Here is a 27324-nt window from a genome sequence, read left to right on the forward strand (position 1 = left end):
TATAATTTCTTTTATGTGTGAGCTCAGATTTTCTTATAATAAGTAAAATCCAATACATAGAATATTAAAATAGAACGTGAATTATATATGCAGACATGGTTCAAACTCATGACCTTTCTTTTGATACCATATTAAATAACCACTAACCCTAAAAACTTAAGCTAATTTAATTAATATTTTTACATATTGGAAAGAGCTCAAAGACACATATAAACAAGTAAATGAGAGAAGTGTGTAATACAACCATAAGGGAGGGAGCTTTAGTTGTTCATATATACCTTGTACCACTGTACGTAAGTTGCATGCTAATTAATTAAGAATGTTTACAATTCTCAAACAACATTGATTACTTCTCTTAAGCTGATCACCATGAAGAGCTAGCTCCCCTTCTGTCTCTTTGTCTCTCTCACACACACGCACGACATCCTAGAAGATGAAAATTCTGGCCTAGGTTTTGATCGAGTCGATTTGCTTTATCTTCTCAGGAATTAATGGCCAAGAGACCATTTGTGGAGTTCTTTCTACAGCTTATCAACTTCATCTTCTCCCTCTGTGGCCTTGGTGTACTGTTTTATGGGCTATATTGTTTGATCAGGTGGAAACATACTTCAATGCATTCTCATGATGCTGACGAAACAAAGTATGTGGTGCCCCATCGACTATTGCTATCAACATCGGAACTGCTGTCTGATAGGCTTCCTACAGCTTGGTAAGTGGATTAAGTTACGATATATAGCTTTTCATTGTATTCCAACTGTTGTATTTTTCCTTTTCGATGGTTTTAATTGTATTTATTAGTTAATGAATCTGTTTACATCTTTAGTTTTTGTGGTTTCTGTTAAATCATCATTTATTTTGAAAGTTTGGCGACTTAACATAATACTAGAATAAATGAGCTTTTGAGATTAGTGATTTAACATGCATGGCACTACAATGGGGGTGATGAGTTCAAATCCTAATCCCACAGTTCACCTCTATTTTGGTTAAATATTTCATGTGTTGGACCTTAGTTGTAAGGGAGAGTTTGAGCTACAATCACCATTTCTCATCAACTTAAGCTTTTAAAATAAGTAGTGATTTAACAATTTCCGACACTCAATGACAGAAACGGAAAGAAAAATGGAGGAATGTGAATCTGCAACTTCATACTTATCTCAATTCCATTCATCTCTGGACTTCAAACCTCTCTCAGTCCGTTTTGGGTCCTCCAAATCATATTATCTCCAGTGAAGTGTTAATAATATGATTCATATCTCTCCTAGCTTGTTGACATCAGTAGCAATCACCATTTGGTCCCATTTCATATACAGAAAGCAGCTTGATTTAGAAAATGATTCCACACTGTCCAAATAAATTGAGTGACTAACATCATATATTCTAGTTAGCCACAGCACTCCATCATAAGTGGGACTTAAAAGTACAATTTGTGAGCAAAATATAATCCTTCAATTTTGTGGGTAATATGCATATACACATAAATGCATGTATATATGTATGTATATTATGTATAGACAAATATATATCTAAACATTTTGTCTCTAGAAAGACAACCCTTGATGGATGTATTCATGTGCATCATACTGTACGTTATCATGTGCTCTTTTCCTGTTTTGTTTTTTTGGGAGAAAGAAGTTATAGTACTCACTACTACTCACAATGCAAATTTTGCAGGTTTATATACATTCTAATCACAATTGGTGCAGTCCTCTTCATCATTTCCTGTTTTGGATATGTAGGAACTGCATCAAGGAGTCCTTGTTGTTTAATATCTGTATCCTCTCAAGTTACTTCAGCTTTGAATTCTTTTCCTTCTTTGTTTGTTCATATCTTCTTTGCATACTTCATTCTGCGTTAATGAAGAGACTAAATCCTTAACAACTATTAGTACTCTGTATTCTTGGTGGGACTTGTCCTTGCAGAATTAGGAGTTGCAGCTTTCATGATCTTTGATCACAACTGGAACGAGGTGATGATGATTTTGCACTGCTTTTTGGCTCTCCCTGTGTTTTTTTTTTTTAACTAAGAACATTGGTCACTAGTTTATCTTTTTCTTCCGGATTGAATGACAAGTCTGGTTACATAAGTTTTACATAAACATGCAATTCTGAACCAGTTTTCCTTTTCACTGAAGAAGCTTGACTTTAGCATTGCAAAACTATATTTTGACACTATATTTTGACCTTTTAGAGTTCAAAATGTGACATTCAAACTCCCCTAAACTACCAAACTGTGACAGTTAGCCACACTTTAAATTTTTTTCCATCTTTTTAGATGGGATGTTAGACACTTGCGACTTTTAACCACTTAAACTTTCAAAAATGCTCCCGGGGAAGACCTAGCATTTGAGACTATCATTTTAAGATGTATGCCCAACCCGTTTTAGCAAACTAAAACTCACAATCAATATAATAAATGAGTGTAAAAATTAGTATTACTCAATGAGAAAAAAGGAATTGGACAAAATTAATTCGGGTTTGCAATGTATAATATTAGTCAATCTTAGGAAAAAGAAATCATATCCATAAGAGACGAGAATGCATTCAATCTTGTGGATTGCTTTCATTTGTACATCATGCTTCTAACTGGCAAGTGCCTGTTGTGTAGTTTTCCTATCCCATAGCAAAGGCTAAAGAATTTCAGAAACTCCTGCAGGATATGCCTGCAGATAGAAGTGGAAATTTTCACTCCGTCTACTACTTTTTGAACAAGAACTGGACAATCATGAGATGGATTGCTCTTGTGGTTGTTATTTTACAGGTAAATATATAATAAAATAAAATAAAAAACTAAAAAGAAAGAAAATTCTCCAATTCTCAAATTTTTCTAGTTATGTTGAAATCTCTCAGGTTATTGCTCTACTGCTAGCTTTGTATCTACGGTATGTGATCACCCGAGCCAAACATGTCAGCAATGACGATGAGAGCATTGATTATTCTCGTAAATTACGAGCATTTGTTGCGAGGAAGAGTAACTAAGCCAGCAGCACACCCTCAACTAGTGGCAAAGAACAGATTATTAGTTTACTTGTCGCGGCAAATATTATGTGGGAGGCTCGATCAAGGATGTTGGCTAAAGGGAAGTTTAAGAATTTGTCAAAACACTTTAGCTCTTGTTTATAGGTGGAATTTACACCCTTCGTTGTAGCTTTGCTAAGTTTGCGTCTGTTCGCTACTGCTGTATTTGATGCAGTTGTAGTTGTATCAGTGTTGGAGTGTATTGTTACTATATTGCAGTAGTTGTATGCTGCAGAGAATAGTGTAGTTAGTTTAAGTTCTACTGTTGTTCGTAGCAGTTCTTGAGTATCCTTGTTGGAAGTGTTCCAGTTTTCACTGGAGGGTTGTATATTGTTTTGGTTGGTTTATAAAGTTTTAATTCATCCAAAAATATATATATATATATATATATATGTCTACAATATTGTAAAATTAATGTGGAGCGAAGATGTTGATCCCTTGATCCTCATGCTACTGCTCTTAAACTCCTGAGATCTTGAATCTGAGCCAGGGTGGTTTCTATACATAGTACGTGTTAGAATATTAACTAATAATTAAATTTATCATTTCTTACCAACTTATATTTTTGAGATAAATGGCGATTTAACAATAAGAAAGGTTGAGATTTTGACGAGCCACACCCGCTCCTCTTCACACCAAAAGGAATAATAATAAAAAAATAATAAAAAAAGAAAGGAAGGAAAGAACATTAGAATGAAGTAGAAGAAGAAGAAAAGATGATCATGGAATCAGAATATTAAAGAAAAACTAGCATCTGATTTACAATAGAGTACCGTAGCTTCGCAAACAGGAAAATGTTAGATGTAGATAATTCACCAAGGACATAAGAAATTAAATACAAGCAACCCCAAGATGCCAGAAGAATAAAGTTTGACACTCTGAAACATTTAAAAGAACCAATTAATCAAACCCTACAACTTTTTTTTTTCATGAGTAACCTTTAAAAGCGAGAGGGCGCACCCAAATAAAAGAGTATACAAGAAGAATACCTGAACAAAATAATAATAATAATAATATCGAGAAAATCATGCAAACCCTACAACAACTACATTCTTACTCATTTTCACCAGCAAAGAAGGAATCAGACTCCAATCAAGAAGACAGGCTATTCAAAACTAATGATGTTAAGGAGCTGTACTCGATCTAGTGCTTCTGTCCTGTGTAGCTTGTGAGCAAAACCCCACTTGAAACGACAAAAAGATTGGGAAATTGGAAAACCAAAGATTGTAGCCTCAACCAAAAAGCACCATTATCATTACAAGAGGTGATGGAGATGCTATCCACGATTGAGAAGCCTCCTTACACTTGATATGAATGAAAGCATGTTCTTCCTACTCAATCGTGCTCAGAAAAAATATAACATCATCTCATGGCATACTTAGAGCAACCAAAGCTCAATGCCAAAGCACAAACTAAAATCATAATCATTAGCACAACTCTTGGCAGATGGCCCTTTTAGACTCGATCCCCATCTTTTAGTTGTTCCTTTAGAAATGCTATAACTATCAATTATTCAAGAATCTCTCCTTCCTCTAATTCCTCTGCTGAGAAAACTCCACGGACACCTGAGAGACCTATTCTTTCTTCTACATCCACTTCCTCGACAAACTCCCCTTCCAAATCAAGGAAATCATCAGGATTACTTTTTGCCATGAGATCTGAGTATGCATCTATTAAGCCCTGATCAAAATCAAACTCCATCATTTCAGAAACTCCTGGTTCATTGGTCTGGGAGCTGGAATGTGAACTGTTGCCTGTTGCCACTCTTGCCAACAAAGGCCTTTCTGATGAGTTATTTGTCGCTTTCTCAGACCTCCTGTTCCAATGGGCGAATTGATGCACTGGACTTGAACTCAAATGCTTCATGAGATCACAAACATGAGGATCTGAAGAATTCTCATCATCTTCTATTTCCTCCTCCTTGAAGGGAACACCTTGTGGGCTTGGATTGCTTACGGAATCTTTAAGCTCTGGTTTATGAGTAACTGGATTGGCATCTTTAACGACTTCAAAATCAAAGCTGTGTGATGGGAGAAATACATATATTACAGGATACTCCAATATCACTATATTGGCTAATTGTTGCTTTATTGGGGCCTTTACGTCCAACTCACGGAAAGGTGACCTGGGACCCTGCAAAACTCAAAAACATCAGTTCACACAGATAACAAATATTTGGAAGACTAATTATGTATGATATGCCAACATTCTTTAGACCAAATGGCATATCCTCCCCCATATCTATCAAAATAAAAAAACAATTGTCTGTTATTCTAGCTTGATCTGTGTCTGTTAGGCATTGGTATCACTTCCGCTGTAATACGTAATTATTGATTACTTATTCAAAAAAAAAAAAATTGGTTATGGTCTGATGTATACTTTGAACAAATTCTGGAGGTTTGAACCTGTGGGTGATTCATCATCTCTATGTATGCATGACATGCCAACAGTCTTTAGACCAAATGGAAAGAAATCACTATAACTAATTGACAAAAGAAAAACATAAGCAGTTATCCAAAAATACAAAAGACGCCAAAGATGTTTTAAACTTGACATGTAAAAGTGACATTTTGAACTGGTACTATACTGGCAAACTGTTTTCAGGGTTGAAAATTGCTATTTAGATGTCCATGGTAAAGTATTCAACAACACCACCAATAAAGAGAAAGAGAAAAACCTTCGGATATTTACGGATGAAAAACTTGAGACAATCAAGCTGTTCCTCACAGAATTGCCTTAGCTGATGATTCCATGGCCCAGGTTTTAGATGATTCTCAATAATGGGGTTGAGGTTCATATTTTCATTCACTCTGAAACAACATTAAATGTATCAGTTCTCCAACCAATTGACTCACGCATCATTTTTTTTTTTTTTTCCTTTTTTTTTTTTTTTTTTATATGTCAACAGGTTTCTGTAAGAAGTAAGAAATACTAAGAAAGAATAGTTCTCCTCAGCATAAGAGTACACAAGACAGCTCACCCATGATCATGTAAAACAACATCTGTTGAGTGAAACCGCCACTCAATGGTCCACGAGATAGATTTCTTCCTGAAATTATCAATAATAGGAATTTTACAATCTAATCAGAAAACACCAACCAGCACAATACTAGAATCTCAATTCATCTCCTGTATCAATATGCAAAAAATACAAAAGCATAATCACAAACATGCCTATAAGTCAATTAGACATTGCATAACTGAGCAATAAGATACTACATGGAAACCTACCAAAATTTCAGAACACAACCAAAATTTTCATCTAACTATAATTCATCATCCAATAAATCCACCATAAAGAGCTCCAAAATTACTAATCTTAACCTTTGGTCGTATCGAGTTCGGTTTTTCTCTCTTTTTGACATTCCATTAGGGAGCAATAGTAGTTTTGTCCTCCGACTTCCGGCAGCACTCCGAAGACTTTTAAGGTGAAACGGTAACCTAAAATGAGCATACCCACACAATTTAGTTCTCACTCTCTGAGCAGATTCTGCAACCCTCTTCACTTCCTCAAGTAAATTATAATCTACACAAAATATTTCAAAACAGCAAGTTATAACATACTCATTAAGAGTTTAAGCAAATAACAAAGAATTATCTCAACCCGTTTAAAGACAAAATAATGAGCTTCTCCAAGCAAATTATAAGCAACCCTTGAAAATTTCTACAAGACTATGAAAAGGGTATTGAATCTGACACTGGAGGAGCAATAGTAGGGTCTAGGGAATTTGATTTAAAAAACCACAGATACTAAAATTTCGAAGTCACAAAAAGAGCATCACAATTTGATTAAAAAACACCATGTAGAAAACTTCCTCAAGGAAATTATAATCCATAATTGCAACATAGTTACCAAAATTTCAAGAGAAAATACCAAATTCTCACAAGCTAATGGTGGCCTACTCGTATAGAACCCTATTAAACCGTGAATGGGGTATTGATATTCGATGCCAAATTAGCAAAATATAATAGATAATTAGAGAAATTCCGAACCAGCAAACAAAAGGGTGTCTGAGTTCAAAGAAAATACAGAATTTGAAAGAGGAAAGCACACCTATTCGCATAGAACACCGTGAAAAGGGTATTGATATTCGAAGCCAAAATAGCAAGCTACCACGGGGAACTAGAGAACTTCCAACCCAGCAAACAAAAGGGTCTCTGAATTCAAAGAAAAAGCAGAGAATTTGACAGAGAAAAGTACCAGAGACGAGCAGATTATCGTCGAACTGAGAGAGCGGGACGAACTGGGTCTGGTTCCTCTTTCCCGTACACCCAGCGCGTTGTTTGTGAGCTTTGACGCAAGTAAGGCTACAAGAGCGCACGGAACAACCTGGGCACTTGTACTTTGATGGGTTGGCTTTGCACTCCTCGCACAAAGGTGGGTCTTTTGCGCTCGAGTTCGTTGGAGCTGGATCTTCTTGGCGCTCCATTTCAATACAAACGCAAAGAGAAAGAGGAGGGTGGGGTTTTAGGGTAACTTGGCAATTCTGGTTTACGGATCGGGTTCGTGTCCACCCGATTGACCCAATTATGCAAACGGGTTCAACATAAATCCGGCCCGATTATTAATCGGTTTGAAAAACTATGACCCGAACACGACACGATAAACCCGATTATTCACGACTCGACAACAAAAATCCCTTCAGGCTTCAGCCCATTCGGTTCCCCAACTGAAAACAAGAAGAAAAATCCCAAAAAATTTCTCCGCCCATTCTCAACCCACAACAAATGACCAACCACCTTAAATCACAGTTACAAATCACAACAATTTGAACCCAAAATCAACAACTTCAAATAAACAATGGGGATGAATCAGATTGAACTAACAAAGAACTAACAACCGAAAATCGCAAAGAACAACCCACAACAATTTGAACCCAAAATCAACAAGCTGTGAACCGAAGTCACCGAACTGTGAAGGGCTGACCGGCTGAACCGCTGAAGGCTGAAGCTAGGTGAGAGTCCCGTGACTGTGAGGCGTCGTGGCCGTTTGTGACTCTGTGAGGCGTCGTCGCCGTCGTGGGCTCGTGGGCGTGGCTGTGTGAACGGCGGGTGAACGACTGATTCGCGATTTCCGATTTCCGATATGCGACAAAGCGGCCGATTTCCGAGACCGATAGCAAGGATTCGTAGTGCGGCACTGCTTGGCTCCGGCGCCTTCTTCTTGGCCAGCTTGTACTGCCAGTGCGTACTGCGTGCGGCTAGGACTAAGGAGTAAGGACGCTCGGCTAGGTTTTCCGTTTTCTAACCTTTCTTACGAATTTTTCAGGTTTTTTTTTTCATTTTCTTTTTTTTTTTTTTTTTTTTAATAAACAGATTATAATCGTGTTAGCGGATGAACACGTGAATTGACCCGCCAAATACAATTTTAATCGGATAATGATCGGGTCATTCCAAATCCATTAATTAAAACACAAATTTTGTATTTTTGTGAGGGACTAGGGTTTATACTTTATGATTGAGAGAGAGAGAGAGCTGTATAGTTGGTCATTGTACAGTGAAGAAACCAAAAGTACAAAGCTTTCGTAAAGATGCGCTTTATCTATCAGCGTGTTCGGTGAACCGTGGATGTAAGCAGCGGTTCTGTGAATGTCTACTTTAGAGACCAAAACCTCGACCCAAACCTGAACCCACCAGTTGAACTAAACTGCAGTGACAATAGGTGCAGCTTAGTTTTCAACCACCAATTCCAATTGGTATGGTTTGATGGTCAATTTCTGATTAGTTTTTTTTCTTTTTTCTTTTTTTAACTTGGGTGGAAGAAAATTCTTCTAATTTAATTTATTAAAATATGAGTAATATTAATCTATTAACAAGTAACTTTATTAAAACATGTCACATCAGTTAATATGATAAATGGGTGTAAAGAATAGCATTGCTCTAAAACGATACTTGTTAGTTTAATGAGTAATGATACATACTCATTTTTCATTCCACCTTCGTACCACTGGACTAATGTGGCAGTGTCTATCAGCTTTTGGATTAGCCTTTATTTAAAAAAATAAAAATAAAATAAAAAATTCTAAGAGTTGATAGATATTATTATATCAATCCAGCGATATAGAAGTCTTACCAAAAGTTTAAGAAATAAATAAAAATACAATGACTATATCATATCCCATTCTAAATTAGGATTAACAAAAAAAAAAAACCCTTCTTAACAAAAGTTTAAGAAGTAAATAAAAGACAACAGTTAAATTAAAAAATTGGGAAAATGGATTTGAAAAAAAACTTAGTGAAATCAAGACCGTTCTAACGATGAAAAAAAAAATTAAAAAAAAATTAAAAATGTTCGAACGTATGCCACATAGAGTACATAAAACTCTTACGATATAGGGTAACCGTTTGAATAGTATGGCCAGAAATCACGTCAAACAAAAGAGAAATCCTACCATTCTCGATATAAAATAACATTTCAAACAATATAGTGGAAAGCTACATAAGTTAAATTAGAAAATTTTAACATTTGAACGGTATGGGACCGTTTTAGCAATGACAAATTATATATGATTTAAATAAGTCTAAAAATTGACAAGCGGTGAGGGATTTCTCATCTTAAGAGTATTATTGGTCACCCTTTGTCAAAGAGAGCATTTGGGCCACACTAGTGTCAACTTTTTATTTAGAGGCATAATTAAAGTTTCACATAATATCGGTTATTAAATTGATAAAAAGAAGAAGAAAAAAAATAATATTGGAAGAATCTAATTAAAAAACAATAAAAACCCATGAAGCTGATTGTGACTTTTTTATAATTTTCCAATAAATCAAAATATGATCGATTTCCAAAGCTTGGAAAAAGAATAAAAAAACAAAAGTTGAGAGAATTCAAACAAACATAAATCAAGAGAGAGAGAGAGAGCGAGAGGAGGGGGGAATTAAAAAGAGAAAAAGAACATTAAAAACAAAAAATTTAAAGAAAATTAAACCGCAAAGAGCCGCCGGACGGCCCGGCCCTTATAATCATATAATACCTACCCGATCCAACAATAGGAATGTAACACGTGGATTTGAGATTGAGCGAGTAGCAACTTGGACTACTCTGGCGAGTTTAGAGCAAAATCATCTCTCACAATAGCGGGAAAGTCACGTTCACTTACTAGTTACTTCTTCCGCCACCGAAAAGCACGGGGCCCACATTCCATGCAACACAACACAATGGAAACTTCACTGATTCTCAGCCGCTAGATTTCTGTCCCCACAAACATCAACGGCGCAATTCCCATATTACTCCCTGACCCTTTTCTATTTTCCACAGTAAACTTCAATTTTCTTTAATATTTTTAGTACAAATTTCTAAGAAAAAAATTGTTCTTAAATATTATTGGAAATGTTCTCAATTGTTTCCCTCCTTCCATAAACTAGAAAATGGACACATCCCATATCGCCCAAAAAAAAATAAAATCAATTTTTGAGGTAGTCAAACTACTAAAATAGACCGTGTGATTCAATCATCTTCAAAATCCTAAAAAGTGCAGCCATTTTTCCAAAATTATTTCCTTTAGTTGGGTAATTTTGACATTTTTAATTAAAACTTCACATGAGCAAGTCATGTGCATAATTTTTCGGTTGCTCGGGATTTGGTCAAGTTAGTTTCACAAAGGTGTTAGAGCTCACAAACTTTACTACCCAAAACCCCTCTTTGTTGTAAATTTGCGCTTCTGAAATTTACTAAACACACAAAAATCATCGATTTCACCCAACGATGCGAACTTGGGGACTTGGGGCTCACAAATTCCATCACCTAAAGCCCTTCCACACAAGGTTGTAGATTTAGCCCAGCCTAAAGGTAAACAGAATTCGAGCTGTCCTAAGATTTTTGACTTTGCACAAAATTCAGCTCAAGATCAATAACAATTTTTCGATTTGGACCACCCTCATGTTGGAATTCAAAAACAACTTAACTCCTTGCCCTATTGAAAGAAAATAATATTTTGATGAAGTTAATTGTCACGTATGATAATTTGGAGTATGCAAATGAAATGTAAGTTATATGTATAAGTGTATTTTCTTTTTCTTTTTCTTTTTCTTTTTTAAAAAAAAGGAAAAAGAAAAAAAAGGAAAAGAAAACATGTTTTCTAACGGTAAGCACCTATTTACCTCTCTATGCCTCTTAAGTACTACGTACCATTCTCTGTGTGAATCAGAAGAGGCTGAGAGAGTTTAGCTTCCCGAATCAGCACGTAATCCCTCAGATCTCAACCTGCAGAGCTTCAATTGCTTGTACAATCCGATCCTGAATCAGCTTATCCCACGCTTCTCTCCCTCTCTGTCTCTCGCTAACTCAATTCCAATCCCACCAGGTACGACCATCTACAGCTTTCATTTCACTGCATTGCTACAGATTCACTCATCGTCTGTTTGGGTCCCGAGAAATCATGGGAGAATTTATGGAGTCTTTTAGGAAGTTTTGGATTGAATCGGATGCTCTTAGAATTTTATTGTAATTATTGAAATTCTTGCTCGAAGATTATTAGCTTGTGTTGGAGTTTGTTTGAGCGCGATGATTTCAGATAGTGCGGGGTTTGATGCGTATTATTTGATGTATCTTGCCCAAGATTTCGTTGATTTGAGTTTTTATTATTGGTTGATTTAGCAAGTTTTGTTTTTTAGATTAAAAGAAGGAATTGAAGTTGGAAATTTTGAAGTCTGTGGGAAAAGGTCAGCCTTTTGGAGTGTTAACCAGATCTTGAATTTTTGTAGCTAAGGGTTGATTGCATAGTTCGGATCTATATTTGTTAGATGAAGAATTATGGGTTTAATGATAGTCATTCATTTCGATTCAGAATTGGAGCTTTAGGGACTTGGGGATATCATTGTTGGATCCGAAATTGAAATGATTAAGGTGGTTTGATAGAATTTTCTCTGAATTAATCAACATAATTCTTGACCCAAATGAATTTGCTGAAAATAGTTCATCTTTGTAGCTGAATTCTCGTTTGTGTTGTCCCAATGGCTGAATTCTCAAATATGCAAGATATCTATTGCTTTATATGCCTGTTTCAGTTCTGAAATGTTTAAATTTTCGTTACTTTTGTTGTGCATATGTTTCGTATGCCTCAATTCAATCATTAAGTGGTGATTGGAGGTGGTTTGGTCTATGCCTCCATCTACACATTAAATATGATCGATTCAGTTAAAATTTTCAGGCAATGAGAGTTATATCTCCCCAAATGTAATACCGTGGCTTAATTTGTTTGCATCTCATATATCATCGGTGCTGTTAGTAATGTCTTTGATGGCTTGCATTGTATATGCAGTGCTCTTTTGTCGTTGTTGTTTCAATCATGTGGAGGTTCAAACCATTTATGCAAAAAGAACCAACTGGTCTTGAAGGCCGCTCTATCGATGTTGGCAATCTTAAAATTCATGTCCGAAATGCCATTGCTGAAGGAGGGTTCTCTTGCGTCTATTTAGCTCGGGATGCTGTGAATGTGTCAAAGCAGTATGCTTTAAAGCACATAATATGTAATGATGAGGAATCACTGGACCTGGTAGTGAAAGAGATCTCAGTGATGAAATCACTCAAAGGACATCCGAATGTTGTCACACTCTATGCGCATACTGTAATGGATATGGGACGGACTAAGGAAGCACTCCTTGTGATGGAATTTTGTGAGAAGTCCCTTGTTAATGTGCTGGAGAGCAGAGGAGCTGGGTTTTTTGATGAGAAACAGGTTCTCTCAATCTTTAGGGATGTGTGTAATGCCGTGTTTGCAATGCATTGTCAATCCCCGCCCATTGCACATAGGTAAGGATACTAACTAGGTGGCTTTAATGTTCAATGTTTGTCAAGTTTGAATCTTCACCTTCTATGGTTGTTTCTTTTTTCTTTTTCTTCTGTTATTCTTTTGAAAGCTGGCTTCTTCTTACCTGACAATCTCATAAATATTGTTTACTGTTCATGCATTTCTCTTTAAGACGGTCGAGAAATGGTTGTTTATTGTTGGACAATCTTGATGGTATCGATGTAATCTAGCTGTTTAATTTTTTCTTTCTTTCTTTCTTTCTTTATTAGAGTTATTTTGATTAGATTATGGCAATTGATGCATTGACCTGTAAACCTTACATATACTAATGAGTATGACATGTTTGTGGTCCAACCTATTTTCTTAGTAGCGTCATTTGTAACATAAGCATGGACTCATACATAGATATTTTTTGCTTCAACAATTTATCTACATACTAGTTTCTTTTCTTTTTTTTGATAAGTAAAATATATTGAAAAGGCGCAAAAGGGGCGCAACCCATAGTACACAGGACGTATACAAGAAGCCCCTAATTTAAAGGAAAAAGAGAACACCTATCTATAAATTCTACTAGTTTCTTTTACTTCCATGTAAGAAAAAAGGCATTAGGGGATGTGAGAAAACCGCAAAGAAAGGTGTGCCCTTAATTTTATTTGTTAAAAAGAGACTCATTGGGTTTTTTGTATTTTGGCTTTTCAAGAAATTTTTATGATTGGTTTATATTTCTTAATTTTATTTTTCAGAGACTTGAAAGCTGAGAATGTTCTTCTGGGGCCTGATGGATTGTGGAAGTTGTGTGATTATGGAAGCACCTCTACCAATCACAAGCGCTTTGAGAAGCCTGAAGAAATGGGTATCGAAGAAGACAATATCAGGAAGCATACAACACCTGCTTACAGGGCCCCTGAGGTTGAATGAAGAACTTTGCTCTTATATAAGTTAAATTTCTGATCTTTGGTGATAAAGTTATTTGATTTCTGTCTTCCTCCTTCTATTGACTTAGATGTGGGATCTCTTCCGGAGAGACCTTCTAAATGAGAAGGTAGACATATGGGTAAGTCAAGGCGAAACTCATGATTCACAGAAACAATGAGATAATCGATTTAAATGTGCATCTAGGAACTGATGTTTCTGTGTCACTTTGCAGGCTCTTGGGTGCCTCCTCTTTCGGATAGGCTACTTCAAAAGTGCATTTGATGGAGAATCAAAGCTACAAATCTTGAATGGAAACTATCGCATTCCAGAGCTACCTAAATATAGTTCCTCTGTTACGGACCTGATCAGAGACATGCTTCAAGCTTCACCAGATAACAGACCAGACATCACGCAGGCAAGCGCTTTGCTTGATTGGCCATTCATCTCCATGAATTTAGGTTAGTTTTAGATCATCTTGTCCATGGTAATCTTAGGTGCATAGACTAACATTCTGCTTGCTGATGCTGAGACATTTTGTTATGGTTGCAGGTGTGGTTTCGTGTTAATGAGCAGTTACCTGCTAACTTACAGAAGTCTTTACCTGATAGGCCACCTGAAATGCAGACTGACATACTTGAAGGTGAGGACATCAAAGGTGTACCTGTTAGCATGCAACTTTATTCTTCTTTGTTTTCATTTATTAAATTTGGTTTCTAGCTTAGTGTTAAACAGGGCTGAGATTAAGAAAGACAATTTTTTTAAGTGCTTAATATTGGAAAACGTTGTAAATGTTTGAGATTGCTTCCGGTTGAAGTGATATTGATATTCTATGGCAATTCAACAGGTGTTTCAAAACCTGCAAATAAGGCACATCCAGTGCCTCGCAGAACTCCACCACCGCCACCTTCGTCTGTAGAACCAACTAGAAACACATCACAACCTTCATCCAGGACAGATGTAGGTGGCGGGCAGCTTGGTGCCTTCTGGTCCACACAGCATGCCAAGGTCTCAGTGGTTGCTGAGGATAGGACAAGACCCAAATTTGATGAAGAACCAACTAGCCATAGTACATCAAAACACGACAGATTTCATATGGAGAACCATCCTTTACCTAGGAATACTAGCCCTGCGAATGAGGCAAATATAGAAACTCATGCTGTTCGAAGAAATGCACATGGTAAGTCACACAAGTCTGGTGATGGCCCTTCCAAGGACTTTGAGATAATGTTTTCTCAGAAGGATACAGACCACAGCATGGAGAGGCCAAAACCATCAAAAACTGAGAGCACAGCTACTTTTCAAGATGCGGCTTTTAACACTTTTGTTGCTGAATTTGATACCAATAAGTTAAGTCCTGGTGGTAGTAATAGCAAATCAGGAAAAGATGAAGTATTAGAGGCTGAAGTGGAGATGCTGAAGGAGCAGCTGAAGCAAGCTAACTTGGAGAAGGCTGAAATAACCTCCAAATTTGAAAAGCTGTCTGCCATTTGTCGATCTCAAAGGCAGGAGATACAGGAGCTGAAGCAAGCAGTTGCTGCTAGAACTCCATCACCAAATAAAGATACTTTGAAAAATCAAACTTTGCCTGGAACTCGGCCTGTTGCGACTCCTTTGGTATCATATTTTATGAATTGTCTTTTTGCTATTCTTATAACTTTCGGAATTGGCTGGGTTTTGCATCCATCATACCTGTTTTTTAAAGTATTTGTTCTTATCACAGCATAGGGAGAAAATTGAAGCAACAGTTTGGGACATAGAGCAAGAAGAAACTGACTGGAATACTGGGAACCCAGAGCCAAAGCCATGGAATGCATTTGCTGAGGAACCTAAGTCACAGCAGACTCTTTCAAAGGACAACCCTACAAAATCTGTCAGGACAAGAAATGGTCACCAGAACAAGCAGGCTGCTCCAGTAAACAGTGGTTTTGATACTTGGGGATTTGGAACAGAGAGTTTTTCTGCTGCCCCCATTACCAGCCCTCAGATTCCAAGACCCGTCAGTGACGGGTATAATTCACAGCGCATTGGTGAGGCAAAGATCACAGAGAGCAAGCCAGCTTCTCAACCTGCCGGATGGGCTGGTTTTTGACTTGAGCCATCTGGAAATCTATAATGGAGGTATTTTGTGAGAACCCCGGCATCTTTCTTGGCACCTTTGGTCCAAAAAATGAGGATAGAGAAAATTTAGAAATGTATGGCTTATTGGGCTTGATTCGTGCTGTCGAGTGCTTGTGTTTGTAGATCTTGCTATGCAGTGAAACATTGTCACATGTTATTGTGGACACTTACAATTGTATACTTTATGCATGTCTCAATTGCTGGGTTGAGAAAATAATCAGTCTGTGTTTGGTATTGGTGATTTTGGCACTTGGCAGGCTAGGGAGATCCTTGGGTTCTCTTGATCTTGCTTGATTTAGATTTGCACAGGTGTAACAACTTCTTTAGTTTGACTGGATATTGCTGATAACTGTTTGTAGTTATGTAAAAATCAATCACTTTTTGGATATGCTGGAGTCTAAGGTGGGATATCTCGGGCGTCTCAGCCCTGCAGGAATGGTGGTTTTGGTGTATCTTGAGTCTTGCAAGGTGAAAGCTTAAATCCCACATCCAGTAGGATCAATAAGAGTGATTGCATTAATAATTCACGGCGGGTAAAAATGAGGCAGAGTCCAATGGGGTATTCATTTTTCGTATAAAAATGGTGGGTAAAGGAAGAATCTTAAGGCCCGTTCGGTAAACTTTTGAAACACTCCTTTCACTTTTCAAATGCTAAAAACTCTTTCTAAGGTTATAATTGATATATTGGTGAAAATATATGTTCTACAACAAGACGGATAGTTTTGATATTATATTATAGTTGATAGAAAACAGTGTTATTTTTTTTGTGTCTTCAAGTAGTAGTATTAATCAAGATTGATATATATGTTAGTACATGCATGGGCTTATTTCTTACAACTGTTTTAGTTGCTTATTCGTTCTAAACCCCTTTTACTCGTCTTGTTAGTAATTATCACCTATCAACATATATGGGAAAGACCTTGCAGGACTTTAATCTGTCAATCTGAAGGCTCAATATATACGGATGGAGATATTTAGGGTATGTTTGTCGATGTGTTTTGGGAAGTGTTTTTTATTTTTTTGTTTGAAAAAGTGTTATAATTTGACATAAATGTAAAAACAATTTTTAGCAGTATTTTTTGGCGGGGTTTACATTTGAGAAAATGTTTTCTGCAGAGCTCTACTTGTTAAAAAAAATAATAATAATAATAATAAATAAATAAATAAAAATGAAAATTAAGAAGAAAAAAAAAATGGTCAGTCAGAGCGCCTACGAGGTCACTCCTCCTCCACTTTCCCTTTTAATTTTATAAATAATAACTTAGCTTATCTCTACAAAAGTTTAGCACACATTTTGTCAAAATATTCCTATAGCAAGAGAAGTATAATGATTTATAAAAAATATTTTGTGTGTTACGAAGGGTTTTGAGTTATTTGTTAATATATTTGTCTTTTGAGTAAAGAAAACTAAAGCATAAACTTAATCATGATATAATGATGTTAGTTGCACACTTATATATGCAAAATGAAAAGCTAGATTGAAGACTATGAGCTATATACACGAGTCATTTATCTATTATTGGCTTGTTTAAATGTTTTGAAAAGAAAAAAGATTTTGAATATGATGGGATCAAAAGGAATGGATTCAATTTGATAATGAAACCTAGAAAGTAGAACAGTTATTGTCCATCCATGTAGTGGTTGTGGTGGTGCAATTCTAAATGGTATTATAAAGTTTTTGATAGCTGGCCCTGTCCATGCCCTTTCACAAATAAAAAACAAACCTACTTTTTTTCTTTTTTTTTGAAAAGAAAAACAAACCTACTTAGAATCATAGAATGTATACACTGGTTTTTTTCTTCCTTTTTTTTCTTCTTTTTTTTTTGGTGGGGGTGGGGGGGCGCAAAGAGATACACAGAACAAAGAAAAGGAAAGGCACAAAAACATAACAAATGTTTGGAGATAGGCACATTGATGACTCTTTTTAATGAACCATTAAATAGCTTGTTGAGACACTACACAACTCAAAAGCTTAAGCCTATGGATTTGGGTTCAACAATGTTATATAAATCACTCACTCTTCTTACATCTTAGTAACGTGGGAACTTCTTAAGTGCACTCAACAACAAAAACAAAAAGAAGGCGGGCAAAACCATCTAAGGGGGGTTAATATTGCTAATAGGGACAACCACAACGGGCGGCAGAGAGGAAATAGTATGCTTTTATGAATATCAGTGGAGGCGGCCCATCTAGCTAGGTTTTGTACAGTTCAATTTGCACTGCATGTGGTGAACTTTATGGGCAGACCAAGCTGGGATGCCATTAAGAAAAGGCCAAGCTTCAGAGATAAATGGTTCTAGACATCACTCAAGAGGATAGTATTGATTGAGGAAGACAGATACCACTTAAGCGAATCTCCCTAAAAAAAATAACTTTATTGAAGTCTCTCCCACAGATTGATCTCTTCGGTGGAGCTTTTCTGTCCAAGCGAATAGGAGATTTCTTGATGAATCCCGGCAAGTAGCAGCTCCCATTGAAAAAATCTTGAGAATTGTCACATCAAAATTGATCTTTAGGAACTGTTATGCAGGAGTCGACCACTTCTCGTTTACTAGTCTCTTCCTAGGGACTGATTTCCAAGCCATCTGATGTTCATCGTGAAGCTTTCTAGTTTGATGCACCAACTAGATCGCATCGGGAGGGGGCGAGCCAATGCATAGTTCTTAATTGTGCATAGATAGTTACAAGACACGTTTTATACATCTATTGACAGCGTGCTGATATTTGCTTAACATATTCTGTTACGATCGTAAGTGTCCCATTGCAAGCCGATTTTCAATGGTGAGTTCTACATGAGGTCTATATAATTTTGTATCAAATCCAACCACCACGTCGAATATAGGATTGGACGCAGCTCATCGAGTATGGATTCGAATGGGTTACAGCTTTGTGGTCGAGTCACGGAAGGAGTGACCTAAAGGTTAGATTAAAATGTCTTGGTACTATGTATGAACATAGTATTAAGTATTGAATACTGATGGATGAGTGGGACCGCCAAAAGAAAAAAGGATACTATCAGATGAGTGTTGATAGAGTGGGCTTCCTTAGACACCGTATGCGAAGCGTGGAAGTATGTTACAATCCTAAGTGTCTCACATGGTTTAAGTGCAATATTAACTATGTGTATGTAACCTCGATCTTAGACACCCTCCCATTGCAAGCCGATTTTCAAATGTAAGTTCTACATGAATTCTGTATCCTATTCCTTTGAATTCCTATTTCTTTTAAGTTATCCCAAGCTCCCTCGTCAAATCTAGATATCAATACAGCAGATATTTATGTCGTTAGTGAAGACAAGATACTATACCGATACATTTGTTTATCTGCACTGAAATGTATCATATCGGGTTCAGATACATTGATTCATTATATTTTTTACTTTTTTGTGCTCAAAAGTATACTCTCTACTCAGCATCCACAAATTCAACAAATATGATTAAGGTTTAACCAGTAAGGGAGCCGTTTAAATTTCTTGTTGTACTCTTTGTGCAGCTGCAAACGCATTTTTCTCATTTTGAGCAAATCTAATCCCGATACTAGAATCTTTTGTAGACCCTTCAATAGTCTTTTTAAAACCATTGACAGTTGCAATGACATTAAAAAATCTCGATAGGAACATGTCAACAGAAAGCGATGATGAAGGAAATATTATATCATTGTCTCTTCAAATATCTAAAGGTCAGCTTGGAAGGAAAAAGGCCCTGTTGAATAGATCGAACAAAAGAAGGCCTCATAAGCAACATGGTTACCTCGGTACCTAGAATAGTCTTTGTCATACAAGAATCATTTTAATTATATAGGGTAAATATGTGATTAATATCCTAATAAACAAGATTCGGATGCATTTTGGAAGAATTGAGTCCAAGTACAGATTCCTGTGTTGCACTGTCAGACTCCTTTGGCAGCCAAGGAACACAATATTTAAAAACACTAGGTGCAGCTTATATAGTCATCTTAAAATTATGTTAGGGACACACTATTATACAAACAAAAAAGAATTTCCCCAATAAAAATACTGACAAAAGTTTTCCGAAAAAAGTAAAACTGACAAGATAATGATCACTTATTGGCTTGCCAATCATCATAACTTTCACTTTTGATACAAAAACTTGAATGAGCATTACTAGGTTGCCTGTTTGTACTGACCCTTTTAAAAGATGTTTGGGGCTTTGGGTGTCTTAAAGGTCATTTGTACCTTTCCTTCTTGGAATGTTTGAAAAGCTACATGAAATCAAGCAGTTGTTTGTTTGCATTACTTATCATTGAAGCTCTTCACATTAGTAACAGAGAAGGAATGCCCTTTCTATAAGTAACTGAATTCAGGATGTAGTTTGTTGCCATTTCTGTAAGTGATGTTACTCTGCTAATATTCTAGATGAAAAAAAACAGTTTAGTTAGTGCATATCTGATCATCAACCCAAAAGGTCAACAAACCCAAAAGCTGGTGGCCGAAGCAGCTCTTCTTGTTCTTGTAGGTTGTTTATTAGATATGTGCAATTTGATTTATTGTAAATGAATATGCAGGGTAACAAGGTCCAAGAACAGAACTATAAGTTGTTGAGTGATGATTGTTTCAACATGCTTAGAGATTTTCCTGAAATGTTTTCTCCACAACCACCTTCAGACATCGGACTTCACTTCCATTCTCAGGGAGGCTCAACAAAGCTGAATCTTGGAAATGCTAGTATAACTAGCATCACATCTGGCTATGTAGGATCAACTTCCTCTTTTAGTACAACTGAACAATGCATGTCTTTACCACGAGCAGGTTGTCATGGCCATAGCTTATCTTCATGCTCTCAACTAAACAGCCTCGATCTTCAAGCAGGAAATAATTTGGAACCATTGATGAAACTTCCCTTCGAAAATAATCAAAATCTCAGATCTTCTGCAAAGTTGTTTCAGAATTTATATAGTGATTTGCCAGGGAGTCACGTCTTTGAGCTCCTGCAGAAGTCAGCTGAATTAGATAACACCATGCAATGGAGGCCAACCTATGTAAGTTTTGAGGGTAACCAGCGCAACGAGGTGAGTTCATTCATCTTTCTTTTATGCTGTCTTCTCCATTACGAATTGCAGTGTGCTTTGATGTAGGGGACTAGTTTGATTGAAGATACTTTTTTCCTTATTGTAACAGGTTAGCTTTAGTCCATACAGCTCTCAACTGCCAAAACCAATCTCCTGCTTTCACCAAGAGAAGCAACCTCCTAATTCTCCTCATGGGATCTCTGTCACTCATAATAATTCTGTTTTATCGAGGGCAGGAACCTCAAGTAAAACACGCATCAGGTGGACACAAGATCTTCACAAGCGATTTGTTGAATGCGTAAATCGTCTTGGGGGTGCTGACAGTAAGTGTTACATCATATGTTTAAGGCAAAGAGATGTTTGCTGACTGATAGGTTATTTGTCCGATGATTGCAGAGGCAACTCCAAAGGAAATCTTTAAGCTGATGGAAATCAGTGGGTTAACCATCTTGCAAGTTAAAAGTCACTTGCAGGTTTAATGTTCAAAAACTAAATTGATTATTAGTTCCCATTTTCCAACATTTTGAGTCAAAACTTTTTTTTCCTTTTCCCAGAAATATCGTACTGCCAGATACATTCCAGAATCTACAGGTGAGTTCTTTCCACACGTTTACTTGGTTTATTAATTGATTTCATTTGAACTTTGTTTTTGTGCTCATTGTTAATTTTGGGGAGTATATACTTCTCCCAAACCTTCTATTCCCATAGAGTGGAACTCCTTGATCTTCACATTCAAATAGCATCAAATTCTAGGCATGTCTCTAATACTTAACTAATCTTTTGTAGGTTTTATCGATATTGAATGAGTCAATTTTCACATGTCTATATGAATACATCCATTTGATGATAGCATGTGTATGGATTCAATTGTTTTTCTTTCTACTACATAAGTTATAACAGATAAGCACTTGTAATCTTTTTCTTTTTTTTTTCTTCTTCTTCTAATTATTATTTAACTTCAATCTTTATGAATGCAGCTAGGCTGCTGTTTTAGGGTGTGAAGTTTTAGTCAATGAAATTTCTTTCTCTTCGGTTGAACAAGATTCATTCATCCAAAAAAAAAAACACATTTAGGATTCTAATAGGTTGCAGAGCCAGTTAATAATTGGAAACGTACTTCTGACATTTTCCAATGAAATGTCCAAATTCCATAATTTTCTCACCATTACAGATGAAAATTGTAAAAGCTTCCTCATCCCTAATTAACAAGCTCAGCCATTTTACTGCACAAATTCCATATTGTTTTGCATTTAGGGTTTTTTTTTTTTTTTTTTCTTTAATTTAAAATTGCCAGATATCTTAGGGTGAATGACAACCACATCTTGAAGTGTAATGCAAAACTGTTTTCTTTAGAAATTTTTTAAGAGATTGAACCTTGCAAACTGTTTCCTCTTTCATTATTTGCTTGTCGGATAATTGTCTCATGCTCAAAAATGACATATTTCTTTGTTAACTAAGAAGGCACAGTGTGTTTCATATGCAGGGAAATCTGACAAGAGATGCCACATAAATCCAGTGACACAGTTTGATCCAAAAACGTAAGTCATCAAAGTAAACAATAAGAAAAAAAATCCTCATTCTTGATTGATTAGGAGAGAGCGTGTGTGTTTACATGCATGAAAATTTTCACTAATGAATCAAAATCATCTTGGTCCTTGATCCCGACAGAGGCACGCAGATAGCAGAAGCATTGAGGCTGCAACTAGAGGTCCAGAGATCCCTGCATCGACAATTGGAGGTTTGGGACTGTTTCTCAATGTGATGCAAGCATTGATATAATCTGCATATCTCAGCAATTGTTGGATCCTTCTCCATTCAGGTTCAAAAAGATATACAGTTGAAGATTGAAGAACAAGGGAGGCAGCTTAAAAAGATGTTAGACGGGCAGCTAACAACGAATGAGATGTTCAAATGTCTTCAATCCCATGACTTTGAATTGACATCCCGGGATCAAATGTCTTCAATGACTTTCCAGTATCCTTCTCATAGTGGAAAAGAAACACAGTAATTTGTAAATGAGAGGTGAGGACATAATGCCCAAGAGCATATAGGAAACAAAAATGGCAATATGCCGAAGTGACAGCTACAAAAGATGATATAGACCAATAACTGCAAAGTAACAAGACTTATATCCAGTTCTATAACTTGAATTTCATATCACCATGATCATATGATCTTAAAGATTTTCATACAAAGGATTCCAGTATTTCTTTCATTTCTCTGATCTTATATGTAAAATTTCTTTTACCATGGTTTTCTATTATGTGAAAAAGAAAAGAAAAGAAAAGAAAAGAGTAGAGACTTTCAAAAGTACATCATGAGAGGTCATTTCTATTTATTGGTGAGGAAATTGTCCCAGGTTGACATGAAATGTACTGAAATGGCTCACAACTGACAGATCGTAATTGAACACTGGAAATTAAATGTCGAAGCCTAGACAACTATGAATGGTCATCTCAATTTCACTTGTAACGGAAAAAAGTCGTTTCATGGTCAGGATTTAACGTTGTTGCATTTAACGATGTAAATGATGTCACGTCATTTAAATTTTTTGAATGGTGTGCTAACATGTTTATTACGAGACATCATCTACACCTTAGGTATAACAACATTAACTCCTGACCATAAAATAACTCCTCTTCATTTCAAGGTTCTATCCCGAATAAACCTAGCCATGAGTGAAATAGACTCAAGGAGCATGAAGATGTCTTGGGCTTAATGGAGACAGCTGACAAAAATGGGAGGATCATGAACAGAGTCGAGCTCAAACAAGTGTCCTATTTATCCCAACAGTCTTCCTTGTATGTGGATCTTGCACAAAACAACCAGTGCGAGAAAAAAAAACTATCATGACCAAGTTCAATTGACTGTCCAACTGAAAGCAAATTCAAGGAAAGATTGGGACAAGATAGTGTTGGAGAGATTGATACTCTGTGTAAACCTTAATATAGTATGTTGGAACACTACTTAACTCAAAAAGCTTAGGCCTATAAATTTGAACTGAATTATGCTTTATTAAGCACTTACACTTGTGACATTTTTTCAATGTAGGACTTGATCTTTTTTTATACTCACACATATATACTCAAAAGATAGACTTCTCAAATAAATAAGAGGTTGGAGATGGATCCTAAGTGACTAGTATGCATAGTAGATCAATCAGTTTGAACAGTAGGAAGACTAGAAGCAGCATATTTAGTTGAAAAGTTTTTGATGAGTTAGGCATATACAAAATCAATGGTAATCAGAGTAAACCACCCCATATTATTCTTAAAAATATTTTCAATTTTTGGAATAGTGATGTTGGCTAAAAGCATTACTAGTGTTGTGGAACGAGGGAGGAGCATTTGTTTCCAATGCACCAACCCATCTGCAGGCAGAATTTACAAACAATTAAGCACCAAACAGGTTTATTTGTTCTTTTGTTTCTATAAAATTTCATCTTCATGCTCAAAAAACAAGGAGATAAAATTCAAATTATACAAGAACAGGACCTCTACCATCAGACACTAGATCTTCAAGCTGTCAATGAATGAAACTTCAAGCTTCCGATTGTAAAAGCGGTGAAAATACTCTTCGCATTTAAGGGTTGTGAACAGAGGTGGGCTTCCTGACTTGATGAGCTTCTCAGCTGGCCCAATATTGGCGGACGAGTTGGGATAGCAGAAGGTAACTATTGACAGCCTTTGCTTCGACTTGTTCACCATTGCTCTGTGATCTGGAGCTTTGTAAATCCCATTGCTCATTATCTGCATTATCATGTAAATACTATCTAAATTTGCTACGTATATTTCCCTGCATATGTTGATGCATTTGTGCTTTTTCTAGTGAAAGACAAACACGCATTTTAAAAAGAAACCGCGGAAAGTGTCCCGTTTGAAAATATTTTTGAAGATAATGATGGTTAAACAAAAAAATTTACGTTTTCATGGAGCAAATAAGGGAGTACATTTTTTAAAAAACATACGATTTTAATGTCTAAACCACGATTTTACAAAATGCTTAATTGGGCTTTTAAAAATCGTGTTTTCATTAACTACGATATGAAATCACAACTTTTTTTCAAACCGCACCTTTTAAAAATGTTTAATCAAACGTACAAGTCTATTAATCTTCAAATTCAGGCCATGCACCTTGTGTGTATGTGTGTGCATGTGCATGTGCACATATGTACATGAAGCCTAAGGTTCTAATGCCTCCCTAAATCCTCTTACTCTTTAAACATGGAGATGTAAATACAGTACCTGCGTGACATGGCCAAGGTTTGCAACTAAAGCACCATCGATGGGTTCAACAACAACCCAATGCCCATCTTTCAGAACCTGCAGTCCTGCCGTGTCGCCACATTCAAGTAAGAGAGTTATTCCAGAGATGTCAGCGTGTGGATTAAACCCAAGAACTCGCTCAGGTTCGGGACAAGGAGGATAGCAATTCATCCTTATATCGTACAATCCTTCTCTGTAAGTTTCAGAGTACTGTTGAGCTTCTACACCAAGTCCCATTGCTATGAACCTTATAATAGAAACCGCAAGCCTACTCAAATCTTCAGAATAAGTCTCCAATGCTTTTCTAATACACACACAAATTGAGAAAATATCAGACAGCAAAGACAAATATTGTTCTAAGTACTTTCTCCAAATCAAAAAAAAAAAAGAGAAAATATTAGCATTCTAAAATGATGATTCTATTTATGAACTTTTTTGACAAAAACGAGAAGAATAAATTGAAGCCAATAATCCACCCCATCCATGATGACTTTGATTTATATACTATGTTAGAATATTAATTAAATGATTAATTTATCTTTTCCTATTAGCTAAAGCTTTTGGGATAAGTGGTGATTTAACACGGTATCAAAGTTGAGGTTCTGAATTCGAATCTTGACTCTACCAATTTACCCATATTTGAGTTAAATATTTCATGTGTTAGAATTTACTTATCAAGTGGGAGTTTAAGCCTACACGTGATGGCTTAAACTTAAATTTTTGAAATAAGTGGTGATTTAAAACACTATGCTAGAATCGCATTGGCAACTTTTCAGATGACTATTTAGCTCGGTTATATGTGAATTTTGTGTATGTGTAGCACTAAAATAACTAATGACATGCAAATTCATTATAAATATTTGCTTTCCAATAGATATATAAAGTTCCAATCACGCCACTATTAGGCCCCAAAACGAATATCATCCGAATTTACCTGAATCCCTGAGGTTTTTCTGGCCAGAAATTCAAATTTCTGTTTTGAAGGGGACGAGTTCTGAGGAAGATCATGTCATTCCACTCTAGCTTTTGTTCCTCTGAAGTTACAAATGCCTGGCCATAACCTTCAAGACTTCCTGGTTTTTGTGCCCAGTGTTTCTTCTCTTGCAAAGGAAGGTCAAAAAAACCTCGAACATGTTCTTTCATGTTGCTTAGCGATTCATCAGAAACTCCATGGTTTATTATCTGCAAGATTAAGGGATAAACAAAGTATATATAAGGACATGTTTGATGTAGCAATGATTAGTATATGTGGTTTTTTTAAGCCAATTACAGATCATCACATGTGATTGATCTGTTAATGCACATATGGTACAGAAACATTTGATGTTTTGGGATTTTTCCTGAAATTGAACTATTACCCATGTGAGTAGAATGCCTCCACACTTGCCCTCACTAAGAATTTGCATTTGTAATTTGTCCTCTTAATTGCACTAAAGAAAGATTACTTTTTAGATTATATGTGTGTGCAGAGCTGTTCACATGAAGATGCCTTTACAAGGGAAACTATGTTCTTTTAAAACTCAGTAATCAGATGGGTTTAGATTCAAACAAATGAATGAGCTGAATCAATGTTAAATTTCTAATTAATGTTGTTTTCTTACCTGAAACAGACCCCATTCTTTGCATGCAGAGTGAAGCCTTTGAATCTCTTGTTGTTGGGAGTCTGGGTTGACCAGCTTGGTCATATCAATCAAGGGTATACGAAGAGAAGGATCGGAGGGAGTGGTGATGATGATGTCCGTGTCATCTCTTACGTAACTAGCTGGCACAGTTTGTAGCCCTTGGATTGCTAGCTCTTGAACACTGGGAACAGGTAGAGACCACTCAAGGCTCTCTGGTTCCACAGCCATTTCCCAAAAATCTCTTGGTTTCGGAAGATTACTCAGAAGAGGATCTAAAATACCCCAACCCCAATCCTGATCCTCGTTCCCAAAGCCCTTCTGGTGGGAAAGTTTCCAACGAAGTCAGCATGGCCCACCAACACAAAATAACTTAAACCTTCCTAATAAGGAAATTACAATTATATATATATATATATATATTTTTGATAAGTAAAATATATTGAAAATGCGCAAAGGGGCGCAACCCACATGAGATTTGATTCCTGCACTACACCATTACAACAAGTGCACAACAACTCTTTACATGATGGTGGGCCCCAGTGTGTGGAGCACATTCTCATGTGAGGAGTTGTTGTGCACTTGTCGTATTAGTGTTGTAAATCTAACATTTTCC

The 27324-nt window shown here is 36.4% G+C and overlaps 5 protein-coding genes across 9 annotated transcripts; 3 read left to right on the forward strand and 2 right to left on the reverse strand.

Annotated features, from left to right (window-relative positions):
• Positions 1–196: 196 nt before the first annotated feature.
• On the forward strand, positions 197–3462 carry LOC133880307 (tobamovirus multiplication protein 2A-like). Of its 2 annotated transcripts, XM_062319248.1 has the most exons (6): positions 197–289; positions 486–709; positions 1672–1771; positions 1886–1966; positions 2653–2757; positions 2847–3462. In XM_062319248.1, exons 2-6 carry the CDS (start codon positions 492–494, stop codon positions 2973–2975), a joined length of 633 nt encoding a protein of 210 aa, XP_062175232.1. In that variant the 5' UTR covers positions 197–289; positions 486–491; the 3' UTR covers positions 2976–3462. The 2 variants fall into 2 exon arrangements, with proteins under 2 accessions (XP_062175232.1, XP_062175233.1); XM_062319249.1 differs by lacking the exon at positions 197–289 and having other exon boundaries at positions 300–709.
• A 269-nt stretch (positions 3463–3731) lies between these two features.
• Positions 3732–8287, reverse strand: LOC133879751 (uncharacterized). Of its 2 annotated transcripts, none has more exons than XM_062318513.1 (5): positions 7216–8287; positions 6339–6540; positions 5995–6063; positions 5692–5824; positions 3732–5147 (listed from the first exon to the last, which is right to left on the reverse strand). In XM_062318513.1, exons 1-5 carry the CDS (start codon positions 7442–7444, stop codon positions 4524–4526), a joined length of 1257 nt encoding a protein of 418 aa, XP_062174497.1. In that variant the 5' UTR covers positions 7445–8287; the 3' UTR covers positions 3732–4523. The 2 variants fall into 2 exon arrangements, with proteins under 2 accessions (XP_062174497.1, XP_062174498.1); XM_062318514.1 differs by lacking the exon at positions 7216–8287 and adding an exon at positions 7069–7207.
• A 2843-nt stretch (positions 8288–11130) lies between these two features.
• LOC133879843 (uncharacterized) lies at positions 11131–16013 on the forward strand. Its single transcript, XM_062318611.1, has 8 exons — positions 11131–11317; positions 12275–12765; positions 13507–13672; positions 13767–13817; positions 13911–14093; positions 14228–14318; positions 14523–15292; positions 15399–16013. Exons 2-8 carry the CDS (start codon positions 12302–12304, stop codon positions 15765–15767), a joined length of 2094 nt encoding a protein of 697 aa, XP_062174595.1. The 5' UTR covers positions 11131–11317; positions 12275–12301; the 3' UTR covers positions 15768–16013.
• A 3928-nt stretch (positions 16014–19941) lies between these two features.
• Positions 19942–22984, forward strand: LOC133880036 (protein PHR1-LIKE 1-like). 2 transcript variants are annotated; one of them, XM_062318899.1, is made up of 8 exons: positions 19942–20141; positions 20321–20824; positions 20934–21147; positions 21221–21297; positions 21379–21415; positions 22308–22362; positions 22493–22562; positions 22644–22984. In XM_062318899.1, exons 2-8 carry the CDS (start codon positions 20375–20377, stop codon positions 22830–22832), a joined length of 1092 nt encoding a protein of 363 aa, XP_062174883.1. In that variant the 5' UTR covers positions 19942–20141; positions 20321–20374; the 3' UTR covers positions 22833–22984. The 2 variants fall into 2 exon arrangements, with proteins under 2 accessions (XP_062174883.1, XP_062174882.1); XM_062318898.1 differs by having other exon boundaries at positions 19942–20824.
• On the reverse strand, positions 22667–27072 carry LOC133880037 (oxoglutarate-dependent flavonoid 7-O-demethylase 1-like). 2 transcript variants are annotated; one of them, XM_062318902.1, is made up of 5 exons: positions 26691–27072; positions 26024–26271; positions 25069–25393; positions 24325–24573; positions 22667–22803 (listed from the first exon to the last, which is right to left on the reverse strand). In XM_062318902.1, exons 1-4 carry the CDS (start codon positions 26937–26939, stop codon positions 24334–24336), a joined length of 1062 nt encoding a protein of 353 aa, XP_062174886.1. In that variant the 5' UTR covers positions 26940–27072; the 3' UTR covers positions 22667–22803; positions 24325–24333. The 2 variants fall into 2 exon arrangements, with proteins under 2 accessions (XP_062174886.1, XP_062174885.1); XM_062318901.1 differs by lacking the exon at positions 22667–22803 and having other exon boundaries at positions 24218–24573.
• Between the last annotated feature and the right edge of the window lie 252 nt (positions 27073–27324).

This window comes from Alnus glutinosa, chromosome 10 (genome assembly GCF_958979055.1).
Source record: "Alnus glutinosa chromosome 10, dhAlnGlut1.1, whole genome shotgun sequence".
NCBI classification, from domain to species: Eukaryota; Viridiplantae; Streptophyta; class Magnoliopsida; order Fagales; family Betulaceae; genus Alnus; species Alnus glutinosa.